The sequence below is a fragment of the Tachyglossus aculeatus genome, chromosome 2 (assembly GCF_015852505.1).
Source record: "Tachyglossus aculeatus isolate mTacAcu1 chromosome 2, mTacAcu1.pri, whole genome shotgun sequence".
NCBI lineage: Eukaryota > Metazoa > Chordata > Mammalia > Monotremata > Tachyglossidae > Tachyglossus > Tachyglossus aculeatus.
The window spans coordinates 67,731,146-67,744,542 of NC_052067.1; the positions used below are offsets into that span (position 1 = coordinate 67,731,146).

The 13,397-nt window shown below is 38.2% G+C and overlaps 1 protein-coding gene across 1 annotated transcript in view; it reads right to left on the bottom strand.

Annotated features, from left to right (window-relative positions):
• MTHFD1L (methylenetetrahydrofolate dehydrogenase (NADP+ dependent) 1 like) overlaps positions 1–13,397 on the bottom strand; it is a 188,189-nt gene that overhangs the window by 117,765 nt on the left and 57,027 nt on the right. The window contains exons 12-15 of the mRNA XM_038766913.1: positions 4,033–4,169; positions 2,932–2,978; positions 1,718–1,825; positions 796–870 (exon numbers count right to left, since the gene is read on the bottom strand). Coding sequence (XP_038622841.1) covers positions 796–870; positions 1,718–1,825; positions 2,932–2,978; positions 4,033–4,169 — 367 coding nt within the window. The remainder of the gene's footprint in view (positions 1–795; positions 871–1,717; positions 1,826–2,931; positions 2,979–4,032; positions 4,170–13,397) is intronic.

Genomic DNA, 13,397 nt, shown 5'->3' on the forward strand with positions numbered 1-13,397 from the left:
TGAGATTTTTTTTCCCCTACAAACCTTCATGTGGTGCGTTACACGACCACTATTTGCAATGGAGATATACACTTCTGTCAGTGTAACTAATGCTTGATTTCATCAGCCCCTCATTTCATCTCTAAGGCTGTCCTTTAAAACTACAGGTCCAAGTAGAAACTAAATTTATTTTTACCAGGGCAATCCTTTTATAAACCAATAAGAAAATAGTTAAAATTTTTCAAAAGGGTACCTATCTAGAATACAAACACATAGGTAGTCAGGGAATGCCATTTTGTAGAGTTGCATGAAAAACAGCAAATACCAAGTGTCTCACCATTGCTTTGACGTTAAAGTCAACCAGTATAAATTATATACAGTTCTACTTGCAGAGGATGGTCAGTATACCAACCTCTTTTCTCCATTTCACTGAATGGGTTTAATCTTGAAAACAAAATCTTGTAAGACGACCATTTTATTAACTGATAAACTACAGCCACCACCACTCCATGAAAACCTAGTTTTCATAAAGAGAAATAAGGCTGTATGTGCTAATCTGTCATTTGCCTGAACTTAAAGAATAAGAGTCATATATATACATATACTAAGTTCTTGGGAGAATAAAATATATATATGTATATATATATAATATATTAAAAATCACTAAATCAACATTGTCTGTAAAGCAGTAGCTTCTGAATACCTGAAACATTAAACATAGTTTAGATGGGTTAATATCTACATTATTTTACATCTTTTTGGAACATATGTTCCTACAGTTTTCTTCTTCCACTTGACTATGAACCAGAAACTTACTTTCAGTCGAGCAAGCTGAATTTCTGAAAATTCCCTCACACCATTCACTAATGGAACCAACCGATTATATAGGGCCTAAAAAGAAGAAGAATATTATAAACTTGGATCATTCCCACCAATAAGGTAAAATCCTTTTACTCAGATTCAAATTGTTTAGATTTCAGATTCTATTAAACTCTAGTTTAGCATAAACAATCTAAACTTAAATAAATTCATTTTTACAAATTCAACTGTATCTCAAATATGCATACTGCAACGACTTTATTTAAACATGTTTCCAGAAAAAATCCTTGAGGAAGCAAATGGGCCAAAACACTAAAGAAATAGGGGTAATAATTGCAGATAGAACAAAATGCCAATCAGTATCAGTGTTTTCTCAACTCTGTTTAAATGAAGAATTAACATTTTCTTTATCCACCTCAATAAGCCTCAGATGCTAAACTAGAGAGCAAAGACTCCTAGTCTGCTTAATTAGCTTTGAATATCATCCTTCATAATGCCAAAGGCTAGCAGGTGCTACACAAACAGATTTTGGAGATTAGTGGAAAAATACTGGAAAAATAAAGTCAGTGTTTTATGTTCTAATGAGGCACATATCTAGAGGCATTAGAAATTATAGGACAAAATAAACATCCATCAAATAAACAATATAATCTATGTCATTTATATCACTATTCTAGAGATGTGTTTATAATGGTGCTGTAAAAAAATGACAGAATCTTTGGCCCACGAGGCAAAGTTTATTGAAATTCTCTATAAAGCCAAGTTTGAAGGATGGCCCTAACACATTATCATAGCCAGGCGAGGTCAGCTGAATTATGCAATAAAATGTTAATCTACCCCCGCCCCCCCCAAAAAACCCTTAGTTCTCAAGATACTGATGCTAATAGACAAAAAGTAAAGGAGACAGATTCATTCTCACTTTATCTGACTGAGTGCTTTCATGCAAAATCCTGGTGTCAATAGCAGCGGCCAGCAAATTATTTGCAGCAGTAATGGCGTGAATGTCTCCAGTCAAGTGAAGATTGAACTACAAAAGAAAAAAAAAAATAAAGTTGTACTCAAATCAATCACTGGCATGTATTGAATGCTTTCTATGTGCAGTGCACTATACTAAATGCTTGGGAGAATAGAATACAATACAGCTGGTAGATACAATCAATCTCTGCCCAAAGGCTTAGTCTTGTCTTTCCATGAAGCCCTGCAATAACATCCAGTGGTCATGCCCACCCCAGATTTGCATCTCCCAAGGTCCAGCTCTGAGAATAGCAGAACTCTCTGTCCTTATTCAGTTTTAGGCACGTGGGGAAACAAACTCATAACAGCAATTATTTCCTTTACAGAACTTTCTATTTTCCAAGTGGCAAAAATGATGCCTCAAGTCGCGAAAGGCAAACTGGAGAATTCTGTTTTATTTTCTCTCATGCTTTCAACATGTTGTCTTTGGTGAGTATTCTACATTTCTCATGAAGGTTTTACCATCTTACCCCCTCCTCATCGCCCAGAAGAATGAGTTAGGAAGATGAATAGGGATGCCAAAAGATAGCAGAATTTTTTCAAGATGCCACGTAGCCTAGCAGAAAGAGCACAAGCCTGGGAGTTAGGAGACGGGTACTATTCATGGCTCTGCCACTTGCCTACTGTGTGATCTTAGGCAAGTCTTTAACTTTTCTGGGCCTCAGTTTCCTCATCTGTAAAACAGCAACTCAAACCTGTTCATTCATTCAATTAATTCATTCAATCATATTTATTGAGCACTTACTGTGTGCAGAGCATTGTACTAAGTGCTTGGGAAGTACAAGTCGGCAACATATAGAGATGGTCCCCACCCAACAACGGGCTCACAGTCTATGGGGGAAGGGACTGTGCCTGACCTGATTATTTTGTATCTACCCCAGGACTTAATATAGTGTCTGATATGTTAATATGTTTTGTTTTGTTCTCTGTCTCCCCTTCTAGACTGTAAGCCCGTTGTTGGGTAGGGACCATCTCTATATGTTGCCAACTTGTACTTCCCAAGCGCTTAGTACAGTGCTCTGCACACAATAAGTGCTCAATAAATATGACTGAATGAATGAATGATATGTACTAAGCACTAAAATACCACAATTATTACTATCAGTTTGTTTTGCTCACCTCCTCCATTGGGATAACTTGAGCATAGCCACCTCCTGCAGCACCACCTAAGCAATAACACCAATTATCATAATTTCATATTGATTCTGAAACATTTCTTCATTGGACATGACAAATATAATTCATATATTGACTACAACAGAACAATATTCATTAGAGGTCTGTAATATGGGGTTTCACAAAGCAAGATAAACAGACTTATATACTAAGACATATTAACAAGCTCATTACCAAAACATGCACAGCAAAAACAAAAACAAAGGGTAAAGAAACAGCTATATAACTACCTTTTGAGTAAGAATGCTAGTTAAATTCAAGCTATTATGTAACAATGTTACTATTACATTTGTGGGTGGGTTGTTTCTTCTCAAAGTACTAAAAGGAACTACAAATACAAGACCCACAATGGAGGAATCAGTTCAATATTCAGATATCATCAAGGCCCCAGGGAAGTAGAATCTGCATATCTTCATGTCACTAGAATGTAAATCTTTAAACATGTACTTATTCATTAAAGGGTCTCAAAAATATTGCCTTAAATTGGCAATCAATAACAGTGATGTAATCCTAAACATGTAATAAATAAAAATAACCATGACCATTTCATTTAATTATTGAAAATTCAAATGTACTTCAACCACAAAGGGTATCAGATCAAAATTTGTCAAAAAGTGATTTGATATTTAAAGTAAACAAGATGCTAATTTATTTCGGCTGAAAACCTGATTTCAAGAGATCAAAAAGTCTAAAAAATGGGCAAAGGAAAAACAGTGCAGTGGGAAACCTACCACATCACTCTACCAGAGATGAAATAGTTTGTAAGTTACCCAGTTTTTCTGTTCGGTTTTTTTTTTTTTAATATATGGCTAGTAAAAGAGATGTGGAGGAAGGAGCAGCAAATTAGCAAACTGAGAATCTGGAACTCCATGAAACGTTTGCCAGGGTCAACTTTGCTGGCCTCAAACTGAAATAATCAGTCATGTTTAGATATACAAATTCCACAAAGAAAAAGGAATTTGTTTATGTAAAATATCGCTCTAGCTGCAGCTACCTTCCTGTAGTGGAGTGGTGGCCAATTCATTCATTAATCAAGTAAAATACCTTTAACTCCAAAGGTGGGTCCTTGCGAAGGTTGCCTCAGACAAGCAAAGGAATTAACATTCAGGTGTGCTGTCAGTGCTTGGACCAGTCCAATTGTGACAGTGCTTTTCCCTTCTCCAAGGGGCGTGGGAGTAATCCTTAAAAGCCATAAAACAAAATGTTAACATTCCCAAAATACAGGGTGATTCCAAATAAGAGTAACAAAGCAGCACGATCTTCAAGAATAAAGTATTAAAGTAATCCATGGTATTTTAGAGTCACCCTCTATGTACAGAGCAGGCCATGCCTCTTATTAAAAACTGCTTCTACCACTCCCTTCTGCGTTACCCTTGCGGTTGGAGTTCCCACCATTTATTCAACCCACCTCACCCCCTCAGCACTTATGGACCTATCTGTAATTTATTTATTTATATTAATATCTATCTAGACTGTAAATTCCTGTGGGCAGGAAACATGTTGGCAACTCCGTTATACTATACGCTATCAAGAGCTTAATACAGTGCTTGGCACAATAAATACAATGACTGGTTGACTTGAAGGAGTGTCTCAAAATGGGACAGTACTGAATCTTTAGGAAGCAATTCAGCATAACAATCATCCATAAGTTAAAGCGATCCCCCAGAGGTCAACTAATCCATTCCACTGGCTTAAGGCAATGCAGCATTTACACTATCACGAAAAGATAACTGCCTGACTTGCCTTGAGACATTTTTCCCAACATTGAACCCAAATCCCTTCCGTGGCAATTTAAATGGCATTCCTTCTTGCCCGATTCTGTCCAAAGCATCTCAGCCATATTTGACAGGCTAATTAGCTTTTTCCAAAAACCTTATTTTGTTCACCTTTTGCAAATCATCTATATCACACTCTAAACTGACTTTAAGACAGACTCTAGACTCTAAACTAGGTATTTTACAAAGACCCAGAAAATGTTGATGATGACCGTGAAATCATTAAACAGAGATTGCTACACATTTACAAACAGGAGATTTATACATTCAAATGATACAACTGCTGATTCATACAATGTTTGCTAAACAGAGACGGACCTACTTAGCATGGCAATGTGGAAACTTTGTCACACTGCAGAAAGTGTAGGCTGAATACCGATGTTGGGGAACCTTTCTCGCGTGATCTTGGTAACCTAGGCTTCCATTCACAGCCTGCTGCTCTTCAGTCTCTCACAGCAGCCCAAACCTTCATAGGTCATTGGGAAGCTGCGGTCGCCCCAGAATAGCAATTGGAAACTGCCCTCCTTGAGGATTCGGGGCTTCGCGACCACCCTCCTAACCCCACCCCATACTTGCCACATCCCCAGTCTTTTATACCACACTATCCCCAAACCTCCATCCTCCTCCTCTTCTTCACATAATTTTCTCATCACAGTTGACACTCCCATCACCCTTCCTCTCTCAATCCATAACTCTATCATTCATAACTCTTTCCTCTTTTTCAAACCCCATATTCAGTCTGTTCCCAAATCCTGTTTCTTTTCCCTCCTGTGATACTTTATATTTCCAAGATTCATCAGGCCCTTTCTCACCAAATGACCACCATGTCATATCAGTGCTTAGAATAGTGCTTGGCACATAGTAAGCGCTTAACAAATACCATCATTATTATATTCCAACTTGACATCCACATCTACATATTTGCTGATCACTCTGCCTCTACCCTCTTGGTCTTCATTCTGCTGCTCAGGTACTTCAAAATGTTGTTCTGCACACATCTCCTTATTCAAATTATTACCCAATCTTCACAATATCGAGTAGAAACTTTTGACCATTGGCTTTATGGCACTCCACCAGCTGTCTCCCTTCTATATATTTACCCTGTTCTCCCACTACACCCCAGCTCACACTCTTCATTCCTCTCAAAATAACCTCCTGCCACTGGCCTCTTGATCACAGTTCTCTAACTGCCAGGAACTCCCACTTCTTTCAGTTCAATAGATCACAGCTCCTCCCATTTCTAAAGCCTTTCTAAAATCCCATATACTCCATTAGGCCTTTCCCTATTTTAATCTACCCTGTTACTACTATCCATACTGCCAATCTAGAATTTATGCATCACATAGCACTCAACTACTCATAAACTACTGCTACTTAAGCACTATTTCATTCACACATCCCTTTTTCTTTCTTCCTCCTATTGTTTATTTAGGTGAGAGAAGCAACACGGCCTAGTGGATGGGGATGGGGATTGAGAATGTGAACCCCATGTGGGACATGTACTGCGTCTAATCTGACTAGTTTGTATCTACCCCAGAACATAGGAAGTGCTTAACAAATGCCATTTTAAAAAAAAGTGCCTGCTTCCCTGACTAGATCACTTCTACTAATTATCAGCACACAATAGGTTCTCAGTTAATATTAGTGACCAATTGAACTGATAACCAAAGATAAGATTTGTGAGAGTGGTAACTTCTCCTTGGACTCTATTTAAATCCTTTAAGGTAGGAAGTAGGAAGGAAAGGAAGAAAGGTTCTAAATGTATAAGAAACAGTTGCCTAACATTTGGGATCATATCTTTTGCATGGAAAAGTGCTACAGTAGAAAATAATGTGAATTTAGACAAGGATCCCTCTGCTCTTCTTTGATTAAACTGCTTATTTATACACAGCCTGAATACAAATGGTCAGAGTCCATGCGTGTTCCCAATGTGACCGGACCAGCTCCGTGAAGAAAGTCATGCCAAAGCCATAGCAGTTTAAATCCCTAACAATGTAAATTTGTGGGGTCTTCACTGTTTGCAGTGAAATAAGAGGTTTACTTAAGCTATGTGACATTAAGGATTACATTTTCATTCCCAAGGAACTGCTAACACTCGTGCCAAAGACAGCCAAGACAGGATACGCCTAGATAGTGACCTCTTTCTATACTTTGGTTAAATAGCCAACTCTTAATTAGAAACATCTTACTCTCTCTGGCTCTTGGAAGTTTTGCAAGTTATTACAATTCAATACAATTCTGAAAGGATTAAATGCACAAAAATGCCATTTTTCTTCATAAATAAAGAACCGAACTAAATGAATAACAGAAATTCAATGTGTTTTACATGATCTCCAGTAATCACTCCGTTCTTATATTTATGAATTCTTAAAAAAACCCTATAAAAAGTACATGCATTAAAAATATGTGAGAAAGATTTTCAAACTTCAGGTTGAACAGAATATGGAACGCCACAACACAATTCTAAAGCTAAGCTTCATGGGGCCCAGATCTCAGGCAGGTTCCTCAACTAACTTAGCTAATTGCATTTAGTATCCAAACACCCACCAACTCACCCATTTGATCTCATCATCTCTAGTTAGGGTTCAATCTCTAGCTTCACCAGCTCTGAAATTCTTCTGACTATAACCTCCTCACCTGTCTTCTCTCCCACACACTCCCACCCCTGCAAACATGCTCTGTTCCCCCACAGGGACCCCGGATCTTTTGACCGGCACTAATCACCTTCACAGTACACTTGCTTCGCTCTGTGCATGAGCTGCAGATCACTGCTGGTGGGAAATGCAGATATCAGGCTGACCATGAGCCCGCTGTTGGGTAGGGACTGTCTCTATATTTTGCCAACTTGTACTTCCCAAGCGCTTAGTACAGTGCTCTGCACGCAGTAAGCGCTCAATAAATACGACTGAATGAATGAATGAATCACAAATCCATACTTGCCTGTTTTAACTCTTCCCTTCCCCCCACCCCCCCATAGCAACATTATTTCGCCATCCTTTACTGACTCCCATGGCCACTGATCTCACCAGTTGTTTCTGATGCTAAACTCCCTCCCCAAAATCCCTAACCACCTGCTCCCCAATCTACTGACCTGGCTACATACTTTATTGTTAAAATTTAAACTATCAGGCATGGAATCCCTAAAATGTTCCCTACTACTCTAAATCTCCCTTCATCCACCTGCCCCTTCTTCAACTTTCCCATCTTTGCCAGCAGTATCTCAAGAGATCCCCTGCCTCCTTTCAAAATCCACCCCCTCCATCTGCACCTCCGACCCCCATCACCCCTCTGCACCTTATCAAAATGCCTGTCCCCTCCCTTCTTCCCTATGACAGCCATATTCAGCAGTGCACTCATCAATGGCTTATTCCTCACTGCTTTCGAACATGCTCGTGTTCGTCAATCCTAAAAAAAACTTCCCTTGACCCCACGACTCCTTCCAGTTATTTTCCCATCTCCCTCCTACCATTCCTCTCCAACTTCCTTGAACAAGTTGTCGACATCCATTGCCTCCACTTCCTCTCCTCCATCTCTATCCTTGATCCTCACCCAATCTGGCTTCCACCCTCTTTAACTCCACAGAAACTGTTCTCTCAAAGATCACCAATGATCTCCTTTTTGCCAAATCCAACAGCCTCTACTCCATCCTAATGCTCCTCGACCTCTTAGATGCCTTCAACACTGTTGACCACCTCCTTTTCCTGGAAACATTATCAAACCTTGGTTTCACTGAAACTGTTCTCTCCAGGTCTCCTACTACCTCTCTCGTCCATACTTTCAGTCTCCTTTGTGGGCTCCTCCTCTGCCATCTACCCTCTAAATGTGGGTGTCCCTTTAGGCTCAGTTCTGGGTCTCCTTTTATTCTTCACCTCCACTCACTCCCTTGGAGAAATCATTTGCTCCCATGGCTTTAACTGTCATTTCTATGTGGATGACTCCCAAATATACATCTCCAGCCCTGACCTCTCTCCTTCTCCGGAATCTTGCATTTTCTCCTGCCCTCAGGACATCTCTACCCCTCCTTCCCAGACTGAGCCCCCTCCTTCCTCTCCCACTCCCCATCCCCCCCGCCCTACCTCCTTCCCCTCCCCACAGCACCTGTTTAAATGCACAGATTTATTACTCTATTTATTTTACTTGTACATATTTACTATTTTATTTTGTTAATGTTTTGTTTTGTTGCCTGTCTCCCCCTTCTAGACTGTGAGCCCACTGTTGGGTAGGGACCGTCTCTATATGTTGCCAACTTGTACTTCCCCAGCGCTTAGTACAGTGCTCTGCACGCAGTAAGCCCTCAATAAATACGACTGAATGAATGAATGAATGTCCTGCCAATACCTCAAACTTAAACATGTCCAAAACAGAACTCCTCACCTTCACAACCAAGCGCTGTCCCTTGTGACTTTCCCATCACTGTACATGGCACGACCATCCTCCCTGTCTAACAAGACTGTAATCTTGTTAGATCAACTCACCTCTCATTCAACCCAATATTCAATTTCACCAAATCCTGTCGATTGTACCTTCATATTGTCACTAAAAACTATGCTTTCCTCTCCATCCCAACTGCTATTATGCTGATCCAAGCACTTATACTAATCTGCCTTACTATGGCAAGAACTTCTTTGCCTCCTCCCTTTCCCCACTCCAGTCCATTCTTCATTCTGCTGCACGAATCTTTTTCTAAAAAAATATGCTTCAATCCATGTTTCCCTACTCTTCAAGAACCTCTAATGCTTGTCCTTTCACCTCTAAAATAGAAACTCCTCATTATTGGCTTTAAAGCAATCAATTAATTTGTCCCCTCCTATCTTCTACAAGCTAGCACATTCATTTCATTCCTCAAACCTCAATCTGCTCACTGTACCTCAATCTCAGCTCTCTCACGGCTGAGCCCTTGCCCATGTCCTGCCTCTGGTTTAGAACTCCCTCCTTCTTTATTTCCAATGGAGAACAACTCTCCCCACCTTCAAAACCTTATTAAAGTAACATTTATTCCAAGAATCTTTCCCTATGCCTTGATTTCCCTTATTTCCTCTCTCTCCTGTGTCACCCTTGCACTTGGATTTGTAGCCTTCAACTGCACAGCACATATACATATCTGTAACATGTCAACCAAATGTTATACTGTACTTGTATTGACACCTGTCTACTTGTTTTGTTGTCTGTCTTCCCCTTCTAGACTGTGAGCCCGTTGCTGGGTAGGGACCGTCTCTATATGTTGTCAATTTGTACTTCCCAAGCACTTAGTACAGTGCTCTGCACAAAGTGCTCAATAAATACAATTGAATGAATACTCTTTCAAGCATTTGGTTCAGTGTTCTGCACACAGTAAGTGCTGAATAAATACCACCGACTGATCAAATGTAGTTTTGATTCAAAACCAAAACAGAGCAGCAAAGAAAACCCAAGTGTGAGGGAGAGTATTGTGGGAGAAGGCTATTGAAAGGTCAGGGGAAAGAAGGTAGATATCTGTAGGAAATCAACCTAATAAACTGACATAACAGAGGAAAAGGTGGGAACCATTAATCAAATGTCCATCTACCTCTAATAGAACTGTGGTCTTCCAAAGTTTTACTATTTGGGGGAGCAAATATCAGGTAACACCTTTCAAGTAATAATACTTCCTGGTCAGGCTCTGAAATAGATTAATTTTTGTCTGTGAACTATAAACAATAATTAAGTTGGAAGTGAAATTGCTTTCCTTCCTGTTGAAATAAGTGAAGTGGTGGGGATAGGAGAACAAATTAAAACTGCTGTGTACTTAAACAATAATACATCAATGACTTTAAAGATAAAATTCAGGCCAAAATCACTCATGAAAATCTTTACCACTGGTTTCTCAATTTAACAATATTTTTTTTCTACCTAACCATTCACATAAAACTTTTTTTAGGGAGGAGCTAAATACATTCAGTCTCAGAAGGCTTCATGAGTTTGAGATATTCCCAAGAATATCAACTGAACTCATAATGTCCTGAAGACCTGGTGGCCTTTGAGTTTGAATTTCCATTACTCAACCTTGGGGTTCAATTTAAGCCCGAAGCCTTAAAAGTTCAATGGCTCTGGTACTTTCCAAGTTCAACCGTTGTGGTTTTAACCCATGTGACCATGTGATACAATGGAGATAAAATAGATAACTCAGTACCTCAAAAACTTTGCAAAATCATTTCAAGTTGGAGTTCTCTCTAATGGGGAACTTCTACCAAACCAAAAAATAAAAATAAAAATTCAAATGAATCTGTTTAAATAGGCTACAGGAAACAAAAACGCAAAGTTACAGGCACTCTTTTATAGTTACGGGAATACACAATGCAATTGGTTACAGAAAACATGCTTTAGCTACACTATTACACCCATTCCTCAAGCCAAATTCTTTTTCTCAAGAATAATTGGGAAAATATGTATAATTCTAGAGTCCTTTAGATTCTGCTGGCAAATTTCCCTACACAATTCCCAGTTCTTTTCATTCTGTCAGACAGAGCACACAGAATAATGTGTAGGTGTAAATGCCATAAAATGTGTAGCTGATGAAATACAGATGACTCAACTGGTGTGTAGGATTATCAAACACTAAGTTAGCCCCAGCTCATTCAAAATAAGCTTTTTTTGAAATTACACTATTATGTTGTTTTGTCCAATAAATAAAATTTTAAGCAAAAGTTTATTTCTGCAATTAGAGAATGCTTAAATTGCTGTTGCACTGAATTATTTCTTTGTCAAAAAACCCTAGGTGCAGCAGCAAAACAAATGTAAATATCTAGTAGTGGTTCAATAAATGATATAACAGGTTGTTTATTCAAGTCAAGTCTAATGGCTCACCCATGTCAAATTTCCACGCGGGTTAGACGTCTTCAGAAATTGTCATACCTGTGTTCTGAGACGATTCAGAGGAAATATTTCAAGAATCCAATTATTTAAAGACCAGGCACTCTATTAGCTTTTTTACTTAAAATAAATACCACATAGATTATTTTGGGAAATTTCTCTCTCCACCAGCAATGTTGTTTTTTCCTTAATATTTTAGGGTTTTAAAAAAATGGCATTTGTGAAGCACGTTCTAGGTGCCAGGCACTGTACTAAGTTCTTTCTGTAGATAGCGAAATGCCTCAGAAACTCTTAGATGTAAATACATCTTTCACTGTATTTGAGCAGCATAATTTCTAAAGCGACTGTTATTTAAAGTCAGAGAAATATGGAAAATTTTTCTGCTGAGGGAAACATATATGACTATTGGTCTTAAGACAGACATACACACACACTTTATAGCAGCTGTTGATCTTCAAATACACATATTAAGTAAGGATTAGTATATGTCACACTCCAAATGTTATTGCCTCACATAAACATTACTGGTTATAATTACTTGACATCCCTCTGGGGTCACTGTCCCAGTCAGCATGACATCTTGTAGATGAACCACTAGATGACATGAATGTCTCTCCTTTAAATTACTAGACAAATCCTTTGGATTCCAGAAATAAAAGACAAAAACCAAGACTAAAAACAAAGAACTCTACTGAGGTAGTATCATAATTCACTTACTTTGTGTCAAAAATGATCTACAAACTAGATTATTTATCCAACATGAAATATCACACTAATATCACACTTGAATGACTATATATTCAACTTGGATCTATAACTCTAGCACTTGATATCCACCCCATCCCCAGTATTTAAAGTATATACCCTTATACTTTTATTTATCCTTTTGGTAATTTATTTTAATATCTGTCTTCCCCTATAGACTGTAAAATTCTTGGTCAGCAGAGATTGTGTCCATCAATTCTATTGCATTATAGTCCCCAGACATTTAGAGAAATGTTCTGTATATAGTAAACACTCAATAAATGCCATTAAATATTAAAATACTTCATAGGTTTCTCAGTAAGGTTTATACTTCCAAAATAGTGGGGTCAGAAACACAACAAATTAACTATTAGGATAGATAATTCTGACAGATGGGAACTTTAAATATTGCACACATTATCATCAATGGTATTTATTAAATACTTACTGTGTGCAGAGCATCATACTAAGAGCTCCCAAGAGTACAATACAGCAAAGATGGTAAACATATTCCCTACCCACAACGAGCTTACAGTCTAGAGGGAGAGACAGGCATTACTGTAATTAAATAATCGATAGCATACAATTTATTTATAATATCAATTGTTCAATGTAGTGTGCCTACACTTTGGAAATACCAGTGGTAAAATCCCTCAAAAATCTGTTCCCTACTTTCATTTTTGAAAACACAAACATGATACATTTAGTGTGAATTATCTTCCTGGAAGAACCAACAACTGTCTGCCCAATGGTCTCACACTTCGATGAGCTGTTTGGGGAAAGTAAATACCTTTTGCTCTGAAGATCAGTTAATATTTATCATTAAGACATTCTGTCAGATGAGTGATGGTAACCGTTAAAGTAAAGCAAACACTTTAAAATTTTTCTGTTGGCTCAGATATTTTTGTTGAAACCTCTGTAAAATTTAATCTGCATTTCCATGATTTCCACTACTGATTTGCTTGATTCTAATGTTTAAATTTTAACAATGTTTAAAAATGTCTAACTTTAGCTCCAGTGGTCTATTTTAAGTATGGATGGAATGAGATTATAAGCCTTTTC